This window comes from Scyliorhinus torazame, chromosome 9 (assembly GCF_047496885.1).
Source record: "Scyliorhinus torazame isolate Kashiwa2021f chromosome 9, sScyTor2.1, whole genome shotgun sequence".
In the NCBI taxonomy this organism is placed as follows: Eukaryota; Metazoa; Chordata; class Chondrichthyes; order Carcharhiniformes; family Scyliorhinidae; genus Scyliorhinus; species Scyliorhinus torazame.
In genome coordinates this window covers 35,452,827-35,475,348 of record NC_092715.1, presented here as the reverse complement: position 1 = coordinate 35,475,348, position 22,522 = coordinate 35,452,827, and the positions used below count along the sequence as shown (strand labels likewise).

The window sequence follows — 22,522 nt, the reverse complement described above, 5'->3', positions numbered from 1 at the left end:
GAATCAGATTATACTTCTTCATATTATTTAAATGTGCAGAAATAGCACTCTGTGCATCAATGAATTCCTGCAGTTGGCCAACTCTGGGCAAGAAATTACAATGTGTGAAAGTAGCGGAAAGCATTAGGCAGTGCTATGGTAATATCACACCTATTGTTCATTAGGTTGATATCTTTTGCATTTGAATTTTATATTTCAAACTGATTTGTTTGCCAAAATCATTTTATTTTGTGAAATAATGCTGTCCATCATTACTGATCTAATCTTTCAGATTGACTTTAATTCTTTCATGCCCAATGGATCTAAAGAATTTCCCGATGGACGTTCAGACCTGCATAATGCAGTTGGAGAGCTGTAAGTAGCCGATTCCGTCATCAGAATTTGCCTGACCTGTCATTGTGTTTGATGAAGAATGTTGCCTCCCTGACAGCAGAACCAGTGAGCCCTCTTAGTTTTGATTGTCAACTGAAATGTAACAACGCCAAAGATTCCAAGAAGACGATTTCATGTGTGTGAATGATTTCCCCCAGGGTGAGATACAGTTCAGGGCGATGGCGGACCATAGTGTAATATGTCTTTGCTTTTATCTCTTCCCATATTTCTGCCTTTTTACCGGTTTTGTCGGCAGGCCGGCCTTTTAAACTAACGCAAAAAGATCGCAGATACCAGTTCCTCTGAATGCAATTTGCGCTAAAAATCGCTGAGGTCTTTTGCGCTAGTATGGCCAACTAGAGGCAAATTGTGCTTTAAAAAAGCAGCCTAGGTTAACTCCTGTTCGTGCCCTACTGTCCCTCTGTGCACAAAAGGTTACTTCATTACATTTTATTGGACCCTGCATGGGCTTTAGGATTCCCGATATGATGATCCCTGAAATAAAAATAAAACAGAAAGTGCCAGAAATACTCAGTCAGTTTGTCAGTGGGGGGAGATACAGAGTTGGCGTTTTGGACCCAATATGGCACGTCTTTTCATCTCTGTCCCTGATTGGTGAACAGCCCTTCTGTCAGACAGGATTCACACCGAGGGCTAACTCAGCAAAGGGGGCTGTGTATACGTTGTTACCTCTTATTATTTCTGAGTCTGTAATCCATTAACAGCCTTGGTTTTTCAGTCATTGTGTTTTCTTTAACCGATCGAAATTTGCAACATTATGAGACCATTTAGTCCATTGTGTTTGTACCATTTAAATAGATTTAACCTGGAGTTGAAACAGCATCAATTCGAAAAGCCAGCTTCTAGTATCCGTTTACAGTTTTCCATGTTGACAGCCTTAGCTCAGTGAAAGGTCCTTGAGTTCGAAGGTTGTGACTTCAAGTCCCCTGGAAACTTTAGCATATAATCCAAATGGTGCTTCAGTGCAACACAGAGAGAGAGCTGCTTTGCCAGGAGTGCTGCCCTGCCAGGTGTAATAGGATATTACACTAAGGTCTTGTCAGTTGGTGTAAAATATCCCTTGGCCACGATTTGAAGAAGAGCAGAGGGGTTCTTCCAATATTTATCCCCCTCAACCAACAGCACCAGATATAGATGATCTTATTGCTGCCGGGAGCGTGCCATGTGCAAATTGGTTGCTGCATTTCCCTACAGCATTGATTACAACTCTAACTTCTTCCATTGGCTGCACATCATTTTGGGACTTCCTGAGACGCGATATAAACGCAAGTTCTTTTTTCTCATAATCTGCCGACTCTTCGACCTGGGCTATTTTCTTGGCAGTATTTGTCGGTGATGGTCTGCCGTCTACCTCAGCTGGAACAGGAATTGAACCTGCGCTGTTGGTGTTAGTCTGAATCGTATGCTCGCCAACTGAGCTAACCGCTCACCTCAAGCCTTTCTTGATAGTGAGCTCAAATAGCTTGGGCAATACACATTCACCCTTTAGGGGCAGCACGGCTAAAGTTACAGAAAAAATAAACATTGTAAAGATAACTTAGACAGAGAAAAGCCGTTCCCATTCGCTGATGATACAAGATCTACAGGACACAGATTTAAGGTTCTGGGCAAGAGATACAGGGAGGATGTGAAGAGGAACTTTTTTCCCACATATTGAAATGACTTGGGACTGCCGATGAGAATGGTGGAAGCAGAGGCAAAAGAAACATAGAAAATACATAGAAAATAGGAGCACGAGGAGGCCATCCAGCCCTTTGAGCCTGCTCCACTATTCATTATGATCATGGCTGATCATCCAACTCAAAGCTTTCCCGCTTTCCCCCCCTATCCTTTGACCCCCTTCATCCCAAGTGCTATATCTAATTGCTTCTTGAAACCATACAATATTTTGGCCTCAACTACTTCCTGTGATAATAAATTCCACAGGCTCACAACTCCCTGGGTGAAGAAATTTCTCCTGATCCCCATCCGAAATGGTCTACCCCGTATCCTCAGATTGTGATACCTCCATTTACCCTGTCCAGTCTTGTTAGAATTGTATAGATTTCTATGAGATTCCCCCCGCATTCTTCTGAACTCCAGCGAATACAATCCTAACCGATTCAATCTCTCCTCGTACGTCAGTCCCGCCATCCCAGGAATCAGTCTGACCAATTTCAGAAGGAAATTGGATCACAGTAGGGAGTGTTAACATTCAAAGAGAAAGTAAAACACATTGTGATTTCATGTTTTTCAATAAAAAAAATGTTTGTACATTCGTAAAGGAAACAAAGTAAGCACTACTAACTTAACGCCATAGTTCATAACCAAGCATGCTATAAATCCAGCTTCACTATTACTCCCCACACCCTGCCTCCCCTCCAAGGCTTATGCTGTCTTACAAAATCTTTCATTCCCTGTTCCTGGGACCAACCCAAAGGTATGCCACAGGCAACTAGAGTTCACTTTAATTCCCTTCAGGATCCCAGCTATTCTCCAAGTTACAGTATTTTTGTGGAGATCCTTCTGTTCGCTTCTGGCTAAGAGATCCCCAGTTTCTTTAAAGACCTCACCGCTGTGGGCTCCTTGGTTCCTTATCCTGCGTTCGAGGGCTAGTTTAGCACAGTGGGCTAAACAGCTGGCTTGTCATACAGAACAAAGCCAGCAGCACAGGTTCAATTCCCGTACCAGCCTCCCCAAAGAGGTGCCGGAATGTGGCGACTGAGGGCTTTTCACAGTAACTTCATTTAAGCCTACTTGTGACAATAAGCTACTATTATTATTTAGACAGCCAAAGACTGAGTTTCCTAATCGGCTCCTACACCTTCGGTACATTTGCTGGTCCTACAGTTCCTAGCAGATTCTTTCTCTCTGACTATTCCAAACTGACGGGTTTTCTGTCTCAAGGCTAACCACCTTTCGCTGTGAGTCCACTGTAGATTTCTTCATCTAGCTTCATGCCAGGCAAATCTTCCAGATTCTTTTTCCCCTCCCATGAATATCAAGCCTCCTTCGACAGCACCTTCCAAACCTCTGACCTCTACCATCAGAAAGGACAAGGGCATCAGATAGGTGGAAGCAGCGCCACTGCAAGTTGCCCTCCAAGCCACACACCATTCTGACATGAAACTATATTGCTGTTCCTTCACTGTCACTGGGTCAAAATGGAGGAACTGTGGGTGAATCTACAGCACATGAATTGAATTGGTTGAAGAAGATGGCTCACCACCACCTTTTCAAGGGCAATTAGGGATGGGAAATAAAAGCTAGCCGAGCCAGTGATGCCCACGCACTGTGAAAGAGGAAAACACAACTGGACTGGAGTCTCCACCTGCATTTCGGGGAGGCAGTGGTGTAGTTCTATTGTCGCTGGACGACTAAGCCAGAGACCCAGAGTCATACCCTGGGGACCCGGGTTTGAATCCTACCATGGCAAATGATGAAATTTGAATCAATAGAAATCTGGAATTAAAAGTCTAAATGTGACCATAAAACCATTGTTCACTGTTGTAAACACCCATGTGGTTCACTAATGCCCTTTAGGGAAGGAAATCTGTCATCCTTACCGACATTGGCCTACATGTGACTCCAGATCCACAGCAATGTGGTTGACTCTTAAATGCTCTCAGGGATGGGCAATAAATGTTGGCCACAGCAATGCCCACATTCCATGAACTAATTCTGCACAGTGCATGATACAGTTATAGGGCGCGATTCCCCCAACGGGAGTCTACGTGCCGACGCCGGAGTGAAAACCGGAGTGTTTCACTCCGGCGTCAGAGCCTGCTCTCAGCCCCCCATTCTCTCGCCCCCGGGGGGCTAGGAGCTGCGTCGCGTAATTTACGCGCACTGGGCGGCGCCGATAAATGACGCGGCCGGCGCCGGGTAAATGATGTCACCTACGCATGCGCGGTTGCTGTCCTCCCCGAGGCCGCCCTGCAAGAAGATGGTGAATGGATCTTGTGGGACAGTGGAGGACCTCCTTTAGAGAGGCCGGCCCGCCGATCGGTGTGCACCGATCACGGGCCAGACCTTATTGGAGGCCCCACCGGTGCAGGAATCCCTCTCCCCCCCCCCCCAAACAGGCCGCTCTCCCAGCATTCCCACGCAGTTCCCACCGGCAGCGATCAGGTGTGGACGGCGCCGGCGGGAACCTGTCGTGTTGGGGCGGCCGCTCGGCCTATCCGGGCCGGAGAATCGGCGCTCGCTTTTGCAAACGGCAAGCGGCGATTCTCCCAGCGGCCAGCCGTGATTCTCGCCGCGCTGGTTTGGGGGGAGGGGGAGAATCGCATGCGGGTGTCGGTGTAGCGTGGCGGGACACGCGTGGCACCCCGGCGATTCTCCCACGGGGCGTGGGGGGGAGAATTCCGCCCATTATTTTATCTGCTTAAGGTGCAGGCCTGACTAATAGTTATCTCCTTTTGCTCCCTTGACTCAGTAAGCTGCACCCTTCACCAGAACAAAATTGCAACTGCCTTTTGTGAGGAAAAGCAAGATAAATTAAGCAAAGAAAGCTTCCAACTCCCATGGCCCATCTCCGTGATAACATTACATATTTTGGGATTTTCCAAAACAGAAATGTAAAGAAATTATTTTTACCTTCAAAGCAACTTCTTGATTTTGTGAGCCATATGAATAATTCAAACATCCAATAGAATTCATTGCCCTCTCTCCAGACTTGCTGTGTCCATCAAGAAACGTCCATGTTTACAAACTGCCTCTTGCTTCTTTTCATCTGAGAGCTAGGTAAAAAAAATGAACTCTTTTGCTGAGATAAGGGTAGATCACCTGACTTTACCTAAAGCTTAGTGATAGGTCACCCATTGTTTAATTGATATTGTCACTATGAATTCTGGCCTTATAGCATATACTGTGATTAATTCAGGCTGACTTGATTTGCTTTCACTTTAAGCTTGTTTACTAGGTTTTTAATCATGCTATAACCATTTAACATTTTAATCTCCAGCCTAAAAGTGATGCCATTAAAATCAAAGTTAGGCCCCTAAGACACATGAATTATGGAATCATATATTCGCATTTTCAGGCAAATACATTTTCAGGACTCTTGAGATGGTGCAGGAGAATGGGATGGATTTGGCTGTTCTACAGCGAGGCAGCATGGTTGCGATTTGCAAGATGGCCTCCTTCTTTGATATAGATAGGCTGCAAAATTGGGCGGAGAAATGGCAGATGGAATTTAACCTGGACAAATGCGAGGTGATGAACTTTGGTAGATCCAATTCAGGCGGGAGCTATAAAATAAATAGCAGAACCATCAGGAACATAGACACACAAAGAGATCTGGGCGTGCAGGTCCACAGATCCTCTTATAGACTGACCTGATTAATATTACACTCCTATATGCTTCACCCGATGCCGGTGTCTATGTATTTACATTGTGTATCTTGAGTTGCCCTATTATGTATTTTCTTTTTATCTTCTCTTTTCATTTCATGTACTAAATGATCTGTTTGAGCTGCTCGCAGAAAAATACTTTTCACTGTACCTTGGTATCGTGACAATAAACAAATCCATCCACCATCCTTAAAAGTGGCAGCACAGGTGGAAATGGTGGTAAAGAAAGCAGATGGTATGCTTGCCTTTTCGGACAGGGCATCAGGTATAAAAGTGGTTGGGCCACATTTGGAATACTGTGTCCCAGTGTCACCGCACTATCAGAAGGATGTGGAGGCTTTGGAGAGGGTGCAGAAAAGATTCTGTACCAGGATGTTTCTGGTATGGAGGGTATTAGCTATGAGGAGAGATTGAATAAACTGGGATTGTTCTCCCTAGAGAGACGGAGGCTGAGGGGCGACCTGATAGAAGTTTATAAAATTATGAGGGGTATAGATAGGGTGAACAGTTGGCGGCTTTTTCCCAGGGGGGAAATGACAATTACAAGGGGGCACAAGTTCAAGGTGAGGGGGAAAGGTTCAGTGAAGGTGTGCGGGGATGTTTTGCACACAGAGGGTGGTGGTGGCCTGGACTGCACTGCCAAGTGAGGTGGTTGAGGCAGATACATTAGCGACCTTTAAGACTTATCTGGATAGACAAATGAACTGACGGGGTATAGAAGTATACAGTCGGTTGGTCTAGATAGGACGCGTGATCGTGCAGGCTTGGACGACCAAAAGGCCTGTTCCTGTGCTGTACTGTTCTTTGTTCTTTGTCATATAATGACTCCATTGGCTATATTAGTCCATTGCAGAGGGACCTGGGGAGACATATTCCTGGCGGTGGCCAATTAAGGAGATGTTATTGGGGTTGCTGTGCCGCCCCTCCCCCCCCCAACCCCCCGCCAAGAACTGCCAGTCGACTCAGATGGCAGACTGCTCAGCAGCGTAAGCAGTGCCGCAGGTAGCAGTGGCCACAGGTAAGGCTGCAGCTCCGGCGAGAGTGTGCTTAAATGATTGTGCCCTCACAGAGGGGTAAGTGGGGTCGCCAGGGCCAGGAACCCCAGCTCAACTGAGCTTCTGCTGGGCAGCCAATCTTCCAGCTTTCCCTCGGCTGGCAAAATGGCATGTCAGCAGTAAGACCTTGCACACACCAGCCAATGCCTCAGAAGTTGCTGAACACAGCGGGTCTGGTGGCCTGAAGTGCATATGTTTTAATGCAAGGAGCATTACGGGTAAGGCAGATGAACCTAGAGCTTGGATTAGTACTTGGAACTATGATGTTGTTGCCATTACAGAGACCTGGTTGAGGGAAGGGCAGGATTGGCAGCTAAACGTTCCCGGATTTAGATGTTTCAGGCGGGATAGAGGGGGATGTAAAAGGGGAGGCGGAGTTGCGCTACTTGTTCGGGAGAATATCACAGCTATACTGCGAGAGGACACCTCAGAGGGCAGTGAGGCTATCTGGGTAGAGATCAGGAATAAGAAGGGTGCAGTCACAATGTTGGGGGTATACTACAGGCCTCCCAACAGCCAGCGGGAGATAGAGGAGCAGATAGGTAGACAGATTTTGGAAAAGAGTAAAAACAACAGGGTTGTGGTGATGGGAGACTTCAACTTCCCCAATATTGACTGGGACTCACTTAGTGCCAGGGGCTTAGACGGGGCGGAGTTTGTAAGGAGCATCCAGAAGGGCTTCTTAAAACAATATGTAAACAGTCCAACTAGGGAAGGGGCGGTACTGGACCTGCTATTGGGGAATGAGCCCGGCCAGGTGGTAGATGTTTCAGTAGGGGAGCATTTCGGTAACAGTGACCACAATTCAGTAAGTTTTAAAGTACTGGTGGACAAGGATAAGAGTGGTCCGAGGATGAATGTGCTAAATTGGGGGAAGGCTAATTATAACAATATTAGGCGGGAACTGAAGAACATAGATTGGGGGCGGATGTTTGAGGGCAAATCAACATCTGACATGTGGGAGGCTTTCAAGTGTCAGTTGAAAGGAATACAGGACCGGCATGTTCCTGTGAGGAAGAAAGATAAATACGGCAATTTTCGGGAACCTTGGATGACGAGTGATATTTGTCAGGGCTAAAAGGCTGGGAACAGACGAAGCCTGTGTGGCATATAAGGAAAGTAGGAAGGAACTTAAGCAAGGAGTCAGGAGGGCTAGAAGGGGTCACGAAAAGTCATTGGCAAATAGGGTTAAGGAAAATCCCAAGGCTTTTTACACGTACATAAAAAGCAAGAGGGTAGCCAGGGAAAGGGTTGGCCCACTGAAGGATAGGCAAGGGAATCTATGTGTGGAGCCAGAGGAAATGGGCGAGGTACTAAATGAATACTTTGCATCAGTATTCACCAAAGAGAAGGAATTGGTAGATGTGTCTGGAGAAGGGGGTGTAGATAGCCTGGGTCACATTGTGATCCAAAAAGGCGAGGTGTTGGGTGTCTTAAAAAATATTAAGGTAGATAAGTCCCCAGGGCCTGATGGGATCTACCCCAGAATACTGAAGGAGGCTGGAGAGGAAATTGCTGAGGCCTTGACAGAAATCTTTGGATCCTCGCTGTCTTCAGGGGATGTCCCGGAGGACTGGAGAATAGCCAATGTTGTTCCTCTGTTTAAGAAGGGTAGCAAGGATAATCCCGGGAACTACAGGCCGGTGAGCCTTACTTCAGTGGTAGGGAAATTACTGGAGAGAATTCTTCGAGACAGGATCTACTCCCATTTGGAAGCAAATGGACGTATTAGTGAGAGGCAGCACGGTTTTGTGAAGGGGAGGTCGTGTCTCACTAACTTGATAGAGTTTTTCGAGGAGGTCACTAAGATGATTGATGCAGGTAGGGCAGTAGATGTTGTCTATATGGACTTCAGTAAGGCCTTTGACAAGGTCCCTCATGGTAGACTAGTACAAAAGGTGAAGTCACACGGGATCAGGGGTGAACTGGCAAGGTGGATACAGAACTGGCTAGGCCATAGAAGGCAGAGGGTAGCAATGGAGGGATGCTTTTCTAATTGGAGGGCTGTGACCAGTGGTGTTCCACAGGGATCAGTGCTGGGACCTTTGCTCTTTGTAGTATATACAAATGATTTGGAGGAAAATGTAACTGGTCTGATTAGTAAGTTTGCAGACGACACAAAGGTTGGTGGAATTGCGGATAGCGATGAGGACTGTCTGAGGATACAGCAGGATTTAGATTGTCTGGAGACTTGGGCGGAGAGATGGCAGATGGAGTTTAATCCGGACAAATGTGAGGTAATGCATCTTGGAAGGTCTAATTCAGGTAGGGAATATACAGTGAATGGTAGAACCCTCAAGAGTATTGAAAGTCAAAGAGATCTAGGAGTACAGGTCCACAGGTCATTGAAAGGGGCAACACAGGTGGAGAAGGTAGTCAAGAAGGCATACGGCATGCTTGCCTTCATTGGCCGGGGCATTGAGTATAAGAATTGGCAAGTCATGTTGCAGCTGTATAGAACCTTAGTTAGGCCACACTTGGAGTATAGTGTTCAATTCTGGTCGCCACACTACCAGAAGGATGTGGAGGCTTTAGAGAGGGTGCAGAAGAGATTTACCAGAATGTTGCCTGGTATGGAGGGCATAAGCTATGAGGAGTGGTTGAATAAACTCGGTTTGTTCTCACTGGAACGAAGGAGGTTGAGGGGCGACCTGATAGAGGTATACAAAATTATGAGGGGCATAGACAGAGTGGATAGTCAGAGGCTTTTCCCCAGGGTAGAGGGGTCAATTACTAGGGGGCATAGGTTTAAGGTGAGAGGGGCAAGGTTTAGAGTAGATGTACGAGGCAAGTTTTTTACGCAGAGGGTAGTGGGTGCCTGGAACTCGCTGCCGGAGGAGGTAGTGGAAGCAGGGACGATAGGGACATTTAAGGGGCATCTTGACAAATATATGAATAGGATGGGAATAGAAGGATACGGACCCAGGAAGTGTAGAAGATTGTAGTTTGGTCGGGCAGTATGGTCGGCACGGGCTTGGAGGGCCGAAGGGCCTGTTCCTGTGCTGTACATTTCTTTGTTCTTTGTTTGTTGTTCTATTTTTCCACTGATTGTAGATTCTAAAACTAGGGGCCATAGTCTAAATATTATGGACAGACCGTTCAGGAGCCTTGTTAGGAGCACTTCTTCACGCAAAGGGTGGTAGAGATCTGGAACATTCTCCCACATACATCAGTTGAAGCTAGGACAATTGTTAATTTTAAATGTGGAATAGATTTTTGTCAAGGAAAGATATGAAGGGATATGTGCCAAAAGCAGGTAGTTGGGCCACAGATCAGCCATGATTTCAATAAATGGCAGGATAGGCTTGAAGGGCTGAATGGCCTACTCCTGTTCCTATGTTCCTGCGCCATTTTGCCATCCTACCCACTCAAGCAACAAACCATTCTGACGTGGAAACATATCTCATTCCTTCGCTGTCGCTGGGCCAAAATCCTCGAATTCCCTTGCTAACAGCACAATGGGTTTACCTACACACAGGGACTGCAGCGGCTCAAGAAGGCAGCACACCACCACCTTCACAAGGACAATTATGGATGGGTAGTAAATGCTGGCCTAGCCAGCGACTCCCACATCCTGTAAACTAATATTTTTTTAAACCCGGAATTAATATTTTTTGGAGATTTCTGTGGGTTTTATTACATTATTGTATTCGGTTGTGGGAAGCTTCCTGGCAGGGTTCTCAGACACAATAACACCTAATTTCAAAAAGTTATTAAGGTTATTAAGTAGAACGTTTCATAGCCTCAGCACATCAAAGGTTCTGTTGACATCGGGGCTCGGGAGAAATTTCATCCTTGATGATCAAGACCATCCTTTTCTGCTCCACCACGCATGAAAAGAGATACTTTCTGTATCTGTTAAAATAATAACACATGACCGGTAGCTCCAACCTCTTTCAAAACCTCTTTCTGTGTGCAGTTGATGTATGGAGCTGTAACCTGAGGCAGCCTTATGGATTTCTGTTCGATGTTTGGGTGAGTGGCAGAATTTGAAATGTGTGTGCATACCCACCAAACCACTGTTGCTCTCAGATTTACCCCCATTACCAGTTAAATAATATTTGAGCAGTAATGTGTTGAAACAGTTAAAGCATTCATAACATAAGGATCTGAGCTTCCAGTCAACGGCCCCTGGACTTCTATATTTACATATGTTTCAGGAAGAAATGCTTTAATCCAATTTGCCCCTGATCAAGCTCCTCAGATATGTCTCAAAGTGATTGATAAACAGTGAAATATTTTGATCCATATTGCCTATTACAAGGGAATGCCAACCTATTCTATTGAGGAGGTGCGTCAGAATTTTATCTGAGTCTTTTCTTATTTATTCTTGGCATGTGAGCGTGGCTGGCAAGGCCAGTATTTATTGCTCATCCCTCATTGTGCCTTGAGAAGGTGGCGGTGAGCTGTCTTCTTGAACCATTGCAGTCCACGTGGTGGATGTACAGCCTGGGGTCTGTTAGGAAGAGAGTATCTGTATTGTTTCATCCAGTAACTGTGAACAAAATTACATTAAGTTCCAAGGCAAGAGGGTGTGTGATTTGGAGGTGATCGTTTTTTAATATAAGTTCAGAGTATCCAATTCTTTTTTTTCCAATTAAGGGGCACTTTAGCGGAGCCAATCCACCTACCCTGCACATCTTTTTTGGGTTGTGGAGGTGAAACCCATGAAGACACGGGGAGAATGTGCAAATTCCACAGAGACAGTGACCTGGGGCTGGGATTGAACCCGAGTCCTCAGCGCCGTGAGGCAGCAGTGCTAACCGCCGCACCACCCGATTTGGAGGTGATCTTGCAGTGGTGGCATTCCCCTGGGTGCCTTGACCTTATTCTTCTGAGGTGTTAGAAGTGTCATAATATGCACACAGGTATATGATGGTGCACAGACAGGCAGTGATTGACACACAGGATGACCAGTGAACACACAGAACACAGCAGCCAATCACCAGACAGGACACAACCACTATAAAGCCAGAGAGCACTAGTTTTCCCGAGCTCTTGGGATCCAGCCTCTGAGACAGTCAGAGCCCGGGAGCAACAACTAGAACATACACCATGTGGTAGTAAGATAGTCTGGTCAGGTTAGCCTCAGGTCTCCAGTCAAGTCAGCATAGTGTCAACCCACAGTTAAAGTATGTATGATAGTTAAGAGTTCAATAAAATCGAGTTGCATTTCTTCAAATGTTGGAAGCCTGTCTCTCTCACTGCTGCAGCAAACGCAGTCCTCGCAGACCCGGCATACCCAACACATCAAGAAATTGCAATTTGGAAGGTGCTGTTGAAGAAGCCTTGACACGTTGCTGCAGGGTATTGCTGCATATTGCTTATACTGTGCTAGCCATGGTGGATGGCATGCCAGTCAGGTTTGCTGGTCTGTCCTGGATGTGTCAAGATTTTTGGGTTTTGTTGGCGTTGCACTCATCCGGGTAAGGGGAGAATATTCCAGCAGATAACTGATTTTTCCCTTGTAGGTAGTGGCCAGGCTTTGGGGAGTCAGGAGGTGAGTTCCAGTACAGTCAGTCTCTGCCCTGCTCTTGCAGCTACAGTGTTTATATGGCTGGTCCAGTTCAGTTTCTGGTCAATGATAACCTCTCGGATGTTGATGTTGAGGGATTCAGCAATGGTAATGCCATTGAATGTCCTGGGGAGTTAGCTGTTGTATTCTCTCATGTTGGTAATAGTAATTGCCTGGCACTTGTGTGACAAGGATTATTCTTGAATGATAAAATATTCTGTCAGGTGTCTTTGACTTCATCGACCTCTTCACATATTGAGCCAGATCTTGATATCATGGTTGTGTAGTGGTAACAAGAGGCCCAGGATGATGGTCTGGCGATGTGAGTTCAAATCCCACCACAGTGGTTGGAATTTAAATTCAACTGATCAAATAAGTCCATAAGACCATAAGACAGAGGAGCAGAATTATGTCATTCGGCCCACCGGGTCTGCTCTGCCATTCAATCATAGAATCATAGAATTTACAGTGCAGAAGGAGGCCATTCAGCCCATCGGGTCTGCATTGGCCCTTGGAAAAAGCACCCTACTTCAGCCCACGCCTCCACCCTATCCCTGTAACCCAGTAATCCCACCTCACCTTTTGGTCACTTAAGGGGCACTTTAGCATGGCCAATTGACCTGACCTGCAAAGCTTTGGACTGTGGGAGGAAACTGGAGCGCCCGGAGGAAACCCACGCAGACACGGGGAGAAAGTGCAAACTCTAAACAGAAGGTCACCTGAGACCGGAATTGAACCCGGGTCCCTGGTGCTGTGAGACAGCAGTGCTAACCACTGTGCAACCGTGACGCCCCCATGGCTGATATATTTCTCATCCCCATTTTCCTGCCTTCTCTGGAAAATAAAGCCAGTCTCAGTGACGGTGACCATGACAACTGTCGTCGATTGACTTAAAAACCCATCTGGTTCACTAATATCCTTCAGGGAAGGACGTCTGGCGCCTTTATGTTCTCTGGCTTACATGTGACTCCAAACCCACAGTGACGAGGTTGACTTTAAACTATCCATCTGAAATGTCCTAGGCAAATGCTGTCTTAGCAGCGATGCCCACCTCCCAACAAAATAGTTTTTAAAAAACAAGCAATGGTAAGCAGATGGCGTGAATTTAATGGGCAGGATTGTGGTAACCACTGTGTTCCGATATTAGAGGTTGTACGGTAGAACCTGCACTACAGGTTCACCTGTGGCCCCTGCATGCTCGCTCCGCCCAGGAGGTGGGGTATAAATATGCGTGGCCTCCAGCTCGCAGCCATTTCGCCAGCTGCTGTGGGAGGCCACACATCTGATACCAATAAAGCCTCAGTTTGGATTCAACTTCATCTCCAGTCAAATTGATCGTGCCTCAAGGATTCTCCAGCCAGGCCCACCTGACCAGCGGAAATTCCCGACCGAGGTCAATGGACATTTACATGGTCCGCGCCCCGCCTGTGGCGACCTTGCGGCGGAAGGGACGGAAGAATCCAGCCCAATGTCCCTCCCACTTTTCGCCTCTGTTTTCCTGAAAGTTAAATGGGGAGAAGTGTGAGATAGATTCTGACTCGATTTCGTCCACTCTGTACCAATACACCAGAATTCAGAGTTGCCCGACTTTGATTCTGAGCTGAAAGGTATGGGGAAGAGGGAGTGATTCACTCCGAGGCCGATGCCATTGTTGCTTCCTAACTACACAATGGCTGAAGTAAAGGATGTTCTCTTAATTGGGTATAAACTTCTGACTGCTTTGTCCAAATGTAGCTGTTAGCATCTCATGTAAAGCCAGATGTGATGCAACATCTGAAGAATTAAAATTGAATGAACATGCACAGATGAGTCCAATCATGCACAAGCAAATTCTCCTGCTCACGTCGACGCTTATCAGGCTCAAATGTATCTCTTCAAGCTGCTGCAATTGTTGCAAAGGTGGACAGGGAATGTGCAACTTTTAATCCACAAAATCATGAGTTATCTATCGCTGAAGCCAGATTGCCCTGTTTCATACAGGATGGTTGCTCAACTTGACCTAAACTAAAACTTGATGCTTCTTCCTATTCAATTCCTACTGTTCCTTCCTAACATACCACAATGACACATGGAAGTGCTTTTCCACTGGAATGTTTAACAGGGAGTTAATTGACTTGATGTTAGTGCACTCAATGTGGACACCTCACGTGTCTGATTTGGAGCTTCTCATGCTGAAATTGTGATCTAAAACATTAGAGGATGAATTTAACAAGAGAGTCTTCTTAGTTCTGAAAAGAAAGACATGTTGTCAAAGACCTCTTGTCGCGCATTCATCGGATGCAAGTATGCAAAATTTCAAATGATGAGACCAGTTTATGCCACAGAAGAAAAGGGACTCTGATTGGCCAAAACATTGCCACAGAGAACACCAAAGGGAACTATAGGCTCCCCATGTTTTCGGGTAACTCCAAAACGATGCAAGATTTGAATATATTCCTTTTGCTTGCAGAGAATCAATCCCAGGATATGAGAGTGTGGTGCTTCTAGCAAGCATAAAGGAGCCACTTAATAAGCTTGACTGATTATTTTTAATTTGTTGTTAGTGTAGCTATTGGCACACTCAGGGTTGTCCAGCCAGTACTGCAGAATTACACCTAACAGTAGTCATTTTGTTTTGGGTTTTCCAAGCATGGGCTGGGTGAGCATGCTCAGAACTCTGCGCGTTATGAACAGACAGAGGAACATGTTGTTTACCCTATTTCTCCCCATCTTTCTTGAAGACAGTGGTTCAGACTATGTTATGAGCCAGTGAGCGGCACATTTGTACCATTCTCAAATGACCACTCTTACGTCTGAGCCTAGATGGTGTCATCTGGTGTCATAAACCTTAGAGGAATCATAACTGAGCCTGTCCCATTCCTCTGTCAATGTTTCCTAACATACACTAAACCATACCTGAATTTTATACAGCTCAGCGGAGTGCTCTAACTGTAGGTTATCTTTCTGCAGTCCAGAGAAAAAGCCTGGGGTTTTACAGGACTGTGATATATTTCCCCACTGAGCTGGTAATGAAGATCCTGTTTAGATCTTGTTTTTTATTATAATGGATAAGCAATTAATTTTTACAATCAGTAGAATAATTTAAAATCAACACCTTCAGTCAGATCAGTTCTAAAATCAAAGAATGTTTAACAGGACAGAAAATTTGGCGAATAAAGTTTGTCTCACTCCTGAACAATATCCAAATACTTTTAACATTCAATTTGCGTATTGCTGAACAAAGACACATGCCGTCAAAGTTTTCCTCTTGCACTGATCAGGACAGATGCAAGAATATCTATCTAGAGCAGCACGGTAGCACAAGTGAATAGCACTTGGCTTCACAGCACCAGGGTCCCAGGTTCGATTCCCTGCTGGGTCACTGTCTGTGCGGAGTCTGCACGTTCTCCCCGTGTCTTCGTGGGTTTCCTCCGGGTGCGCCGGTTTCCTCCCACAGTCCAAAGACATGCAGGTTAGGTGGATTGGTCATGATAAATTTCCCTTAGTGACCAAAAAGGTTAGGAGGGGTTATTGGGTTACGGGGATAGGGTGGAAGTGAGAGCTTAAGTGGGTTGGTGCAGACTCGATGGGCCGAATGGCCTCCTTCTACACTGTATGTTCTATGTTCTAATATCAAATTTTATAGGGAACAGCAATTCGTATGGCATAGAGAATTGGGTGCTAATTGGTTGATAAGCAGACTCAGATTAGTCAAGGTGTTAATATTTATAATCGCTTATTGTCACAAGTAGGCTAAAATGAAGTGATTGTGAAAAGTCCTTAGTTGCCACATTCCGACGCCTGTTTGGGGAGGCCGGTACGGGAATTGAACCCGCGCTGCTGGCCTTGTTCTGCATTACAAGCCAGCTGTTTAGCCCAATGCGCTACACCAGCCCCTGTTGCCATGGAAAATGCACCCTTCAGTTGTCCCCCTAGCTTTTGTTTAAATTCAAAAAAGGCAAGACAAAAATACCTGTCTCTATTTTTCAGCAGGATGTTTTGAGTATTCTTCGAGTTTGATCCTTCTAAAAATATTTATTGGTTCCGCTACAAATTGTGATTTGCAGCAGAGAATTCTAACATTCCATCCATTTGAACAGATTAACAGAGAAATTCTTGTGGCAGGATAAAGCTGCCCTGATTGATTGGCAGCCCTTCAACAAACATTCACTCCCACCACCACTGACGCACAAGGGCCTGGAAACACCACCAATTGGAAATTCCCCTCCAAGTGACTCATAGATATCATAGTATTTACAGTGCAGAAGGAGGCCATTTGGCCGATCAAGGCTGCACCGGCCCTTGGAAAGAGCACCCCACCCAAACCCACACCTCCACCCTATTCCCGTAACCCAGCAACCCCACCCCACCTTTTGGACACGAAGGGCAATTTACCATAGCCAATCCACCTAACCTGCACATCTTTGGACTGTGGGAGGAAACCGGAGCGCCCGGAGGAAACCCACGCACACACGGGGAGAACTTGCAGACTCCGCACAGACAGAGACCCAAGCCGGGAATCGAACCTGGGACCCTGGAGCTGTGAAGCAATTGCTAACCACTGTGCTATCGTGCTGCCCACTCATCGTTCTAACTTTGAAATATATATATTTGCTCCTTCACTGTTGCTGGGTTAAAATTCTGGAACTCCCTCCCTTACAGCACTGTGGATGTACCTACACCACATGGACTGTAGCAGTTCAAGGAGGCAGCTCAGCACTACCTTCTCATAAGAACATAAGAACTAGGAGCAGGAGTAGGCCATCGGCCCCTCGAGCTTGCTCCGCCATTCAGTGAGATCATGGATGATCTTTTGTGGACTCAGCTCCACTTTCCGGCCCGAACATCATAACCCTTAATCCCTTTATTCTTCAAAAAACTATCTATCTTCACCTTAAAAACATTTAATGAAGGAGCCTCTACTGCTTCACTGGGCAAGGAATTCGATAGATTCACAACCCTTTGGGTGAAGAAGTTCCTCCTAAACTCAGTCCTAAATCTACTTCCCTTTATTTTAAGGCTCTGCCCCCTAGTTCTTCTTTCACCCGCCAGTGGAAACCACCTGCCCGCATCTATCCTATCTATTCCCTTCATAATTTTATATGATTCTATAAGATCCCTCCTCATCCTTCTAAATTCCAATGAGTACAGTCCCAGTCTACTCAACCTCTCCTCGTAATCCAACCCCTTCAGCTCTGGTATTAACCTAGTGAATCTCCTCTGCACACCCTCCAGTGCCAGTACGTCCTTTCTCAAGTAAGGAGACCAAAACTGAACACAATACTCCAGGTGTGGCATCACTAACACCGTATACAATTGCAGCATAACCTCCCTAGTCTTAAACTCCATCCCTCTAGCAATGAAGGACAATATTCCATTTGCCTTCTTGATCACCTGTTGCACCTGTAAACCAACTTTTTGTGACTCATGTACTAGCACACCCAGGTCTCTCTGCACAGCAGCACGTTTTAATATTTTTATCATTTAAATAATAATCCCTTTTGCTGTTATTCCTACCAAAATGGATAACCTCACATTTGTCAACATTGTATTCCATCTGCCAGACCCTAGCCCATTCACTTAGCCTATCCAAATCCCTCTGCAGACTTCCAGTATCCTCTGCACTTTTTGCTTTACCACTCATCTTAGTGTCGTCTGCAAACGTGGACACATTGCCCTTGGTCCCCAACTCCAAATCATCTATGTAATTTGTGAACAATTGTGGGCCCAACACTGATCCCTGAGGGACACCACTAGCTACTGATTGCCAACCAGAGAAACACCCATTAATCCCCACTCTTTGCTTTCTATTAATTAACCAATCCTCTATCCGTGCTACTACTTGCCACTTAATGCCATGCATCTTTATCTGATGCAGCAACCTTTTGTGTGGCACCTTGTCAAAGGCTTTCTGGAAATCCAGATATACCACATCCATTGGCTCCCCGTTATCTACCGCACTGGTAATGTCCTCAAAAAATTCCACTAAATTAGTTAGGCACGACCTGCCCTTTATGAACCCATGCTGCGTCTGCCCAATGGGACAATTTCCATCCAGATGCCTCGCTATTTCTTCCTTGATGATAGATTCCAGCACCTTCCCTACTACCGAAGTTAAGCTCACTGGCTTATAATTACCCGCTTTCTGCCTACCTCCTTTTTTAAACAGTGGTGTCACGTTTGCTAATTTCCAATCCGCCGGGACCACCCCAGAGTCTGATGAATATCAAGGGCAATTAGGGATGAAAAAATAAATGCTGGCCAAGCCGATGATGATCACCTTGATTACTCTATCAGGCCACTCCTTTACCTTCTCAGCGGTAGTAAAAAAAAAAGGCTTAATTTGTGCAAATTCTTCTTCAAAACTGCAATCATTGGTAATATCCAAAAGAAACAATATTGCACTTTTGCCTTTCCACCTAATCAGCTTAATATTTTCTTTTTTGATATTGACAATGCTATTTTAAAAGTTACGATTATCTACATTGCAGAATGAAAACTAGGTGAGGAAAATAATTTTCAGGATTTGGCCATTATACCTTCAATAAAATATCAAAATGTCATAAAATTCTTTCAAAGCATTATTAAAGAAAGGCTTTGGTGTACACAGCAAACGTGACTCAACCCGAGAGGGACAGCATTACTTCCGATCACTCTGAGCAAACTCCCTTAATTTCCACTCGTTCCTCCTTTTCCAGCTAATTTCTAATCCAATTTGTTACCCTTTCTCTATAGCCCTTAATCTTCCTCAGTAATCTGCTGTGTCGAAGGCTTTCTGCAAACATTCAGTATCCACTTTAATCTCAGCAGCCTACAAAATCTTTTAAGCTAACCTGTCAAGTGGAACCTTATCATATTCTGTCAAAGTGGCAGGCTCAGCCTGTGTAGCTCTCCAGCTGCACAGATCACGGGCGCGATTGTCCGTCCCGCGTGCCGCCGCCGGTGGCAGGATTCTCCATCTCGCCAGCCGGCACAGTCCCTTATTCACAGGTTGTCAATGCAGGTTGGCTGTCAGGTTGGCCCTACTGGGTTGGCATCATGCCAACCTGGCAGTGCCAACCTGTGCCATGGGTACCAGGGCACTTCCTGGGTACGTCCCTCTCCCCCAGGAGCTATACTTTTGCATCCAGCAAAATTGGGTATTGGAGAGATCCAGGGTATTGGAGAGATTCACGCGACTGAATATCATTTTTCAAAAATCTGCCGACGTGGCTTCACCATGGCAAGGTACGAATATTCTGTGAGGGGAGAATCAGGGGAGGTGTTGCCAGCTGAAGCGATTTAAATTGATTAAAATCCATTAAAATATCTCATCCTTAGTGGACATGACCTTGTGATGTCACCGGCGAGGGACAGGGCGATCGAGAAACGCAATCAATTTTAAAATTTTTAGAAATTTAGAGTACCCAATTATTTATGTTTTTTCCAATTAAGGGGCAATTTAGCGTGGCCAATCCACCTACTCTACACATCTTTGGGTTGTGGGGGGTGAGACCTACGCAGACACGGGGAGAATGTGCAAACTCCACACGGACAGTGACCCAGGGCCGGGATTTAACTCGGGTCGTCAGCGCTGTAAGCAGCAGTGCTAACTACAGGGCCACCGTGCCGCCCGGGAAACGCAATCTCTTCTCTCCGGATTTTCCGCTCGTTTCGACGGTCTCTCTGATGGGAAAGCTGGTTAAAAATCGCCCCTGTTGTTCCATACACGACACTGCGTTCTTTAACAGGAACTCTCTTATTTATTACCTTCTTGTAAGTCTGTGAAATCCTCCACCCCAGAGAGCAGCGAAAGATGGGACATTGAATTTATTTAAGACTGAGTAAGATCAATTTTAGATAGATTGGGGAGTCAACGCTGAGGAGGGTGAGTTGACGTGTGAATCAGAGCTGGCGGTAATGAATTGGATTTATAACAATATGAATTCACAAAAGGATGTTGACTTGAATTGCATTAAATGCTGGGAAAACTCAGCAGGTCTGGCATGTTGCTGTTGATATGGGTCCGGGTTTACAGAACCCCAAAGTGTTTCATGGAGTTCAACCGACCCACAACTTTTAATAGATTGTGGTGTGGGGAGCACACGGCGTACTCACCAGGTGTGATACAACAAAAATGGACAAATGTTTATTCTATGAACTCAATTTAACATTTTAAAAACAATCATTGAATATCTTAACACCCATTACTTCAAAGATAACCCCAAAAGACTACAACACAAATAATCCTTCAAATTGTTCCTTTAAACATCCAAAAGACTTCAAACCTTCAAAAAGAGACATGAGGTTACATTCAATATATTTATAGTCTTTGGATTTGCAGACGTCAACAGACCAGCTCTGTGTTTTCTTCCTGCAGTTCTCAGCAAAACACACAGACACTCCCAGCTGCCTTTTTAAACTGAAACCAAAAGCAGAAGTGAGCTCAGCTTCCCCCACCCTCTGACATCACTTCAGTAATATGATCAGCTCCATTTCTCAAAGGTACATTGCTTAAACATCCATTTCTTAAAGGTACTCTCACATGACACCTCCCCCCAAGAAAAAAAATTGAACCATCAACTTCAAGATGGTTTCATTTTTCACCTTTGCACCATCAATTAAGAAATGCACACAGTAAAACACTTTACCGGTTCAAAAAACAACACACGCAAACAGGTATAATAATATAGTCCATTTTTTACCCCCGTTCTTCTTCCTCCAACCGAAATCCTTCCGTCCATCACATTCGTGACAAAGCATCGGCTAGAACCCGTCCTGCCACATGTACTATTTTTCAATGAAATGGCTCTAACAATAAACTCCAGCGAAACAGCCTCACATTGTTATTCCGGAATCGCTCCAAAAACGTCAATGGATTATGATCAGTATATATAATGGTGTCAGACGGATTGCTGGTCACATAAATGTGAAAATGTTGCAAAGCCAGCACCAAACTCAAAGTCTCCTTCTCAATCGTCGAATACTTTCTGGTGAGAATTCAATTTCTTTGAAAAATAACCAACAGGCCACTCTAGCCCTTCGTCGTCGTCTTGTAGAAGCACCACACCTACGCCCACATCACTCGCATCAACAGCCACTTTGAATGGTTTGGTATAATTTGGGATGACTAACACAGGAGCAGTGGTTAATACAGCCTTCAGGCCGCCAAATGCCTGTTGACACTCCGCTGTCCACTGGAATTTGTTATGCTTCTTGAGCAAGTCCGTCAGTGGAGCAACCACACTGCTAAAATCTGGTACAAACTTCCGGTAAAATCCACTCATACCAAGAAATCGCATTATTTCCCGTCGTGTCGAGGGTATCGGAAACTCCCCAATAACTTTTGTTTTCACATCCCGTGGGACCAATTGACCCGGTCCGATTGTATGGACAAGGAAAGTGACTTGGGCTTTTCCAAATTCACTTTTGGCTAGGTTTATCACCAAACCCGCCCCCTGAAGTTGATCGAATAACTCCATCAGATGTTTTAAATGGTCTTTCCATGTCTGGCTGAAAACTACCAGATCGTCGATATATACTGCACAATTGGGTACTCCTGAAACAACTTTGTTTGTTAACCATTGAAATGTAGCAGGGGAGTTTTTCATGCCAAATGGCATAACTTTGAATTAGTATATACCATCTGGAGTCACAAAAGCTGAAAACTCCTTCGCCCTTTCGGATAAAGGTGCCTGCCAGTAACGTTTAAGTAAATCCAGTTTAGAAATAAAAGCGGATTGTCCCACTTTCTCAATGCAATCCTCCAAACATGGGATAGGATAAGAATCCGTTCTTGTAACTGCATTCACCTTTCTATAGTCCACACACAAACGTTGAGTACCGTCTACTTTAGGTACCATCACTATGGGTGAGCTCCAATGGCTGCAACCCACTTCAATTTTGCCATTTTTACGCATACTCTCAATCTCTTTGTTAACCTGTGCCAATTTTAAAGGGTTAAGTTTATAAGGATGTTGTTTGATTGGAACAGCATTTCCCACATCTACATCATGTATAGCCATTTTAGTACTTCCCAATTTATCTCCACAAACTTGCCCATGTGATATCAATAACTCTTTCAGGTCAGTTTGTTTTTCCTCTGGAAGATAACTCAACAATTTTCCCAATTTTTACAAACTTCCTCATTTTCCAATTTAATTTGAGATATGTCAAATTCACAGTCATCTGGATTTGGTTTGTCACTTTGAGTTAGAATCATTAAAACCTCCTTTTTCTCTCCTTCCCTTTCAAAGTACCTTTGAAA

The 22,522-nt window shown here is 45.2% G+C and overlaps 1 protein-coding gene across 2 annotated transcripts in view; it reads left to right on the top strand.

The window, feature by feature from the left end:
- LOC140429149 (glycine receptor subunit alpha-3) overlaps nt 1-22,522 on the top strand; it is a 398,827-nt gene that overhangs the window by 234,901 nt on the left and 141,404 nt on the right. For both annotated transcript variants that reach the window (XM_072515780.1, XM_072515779.1), the window contains exon 5: nt 272-354. In XM_072515780.1, coding sequence (XP_072371881.1) covers nt 272-354 — 83 coding nt within the window. The remainder of the gene's footprint in view (nt 1-271; nt 355-22,522) is intronic.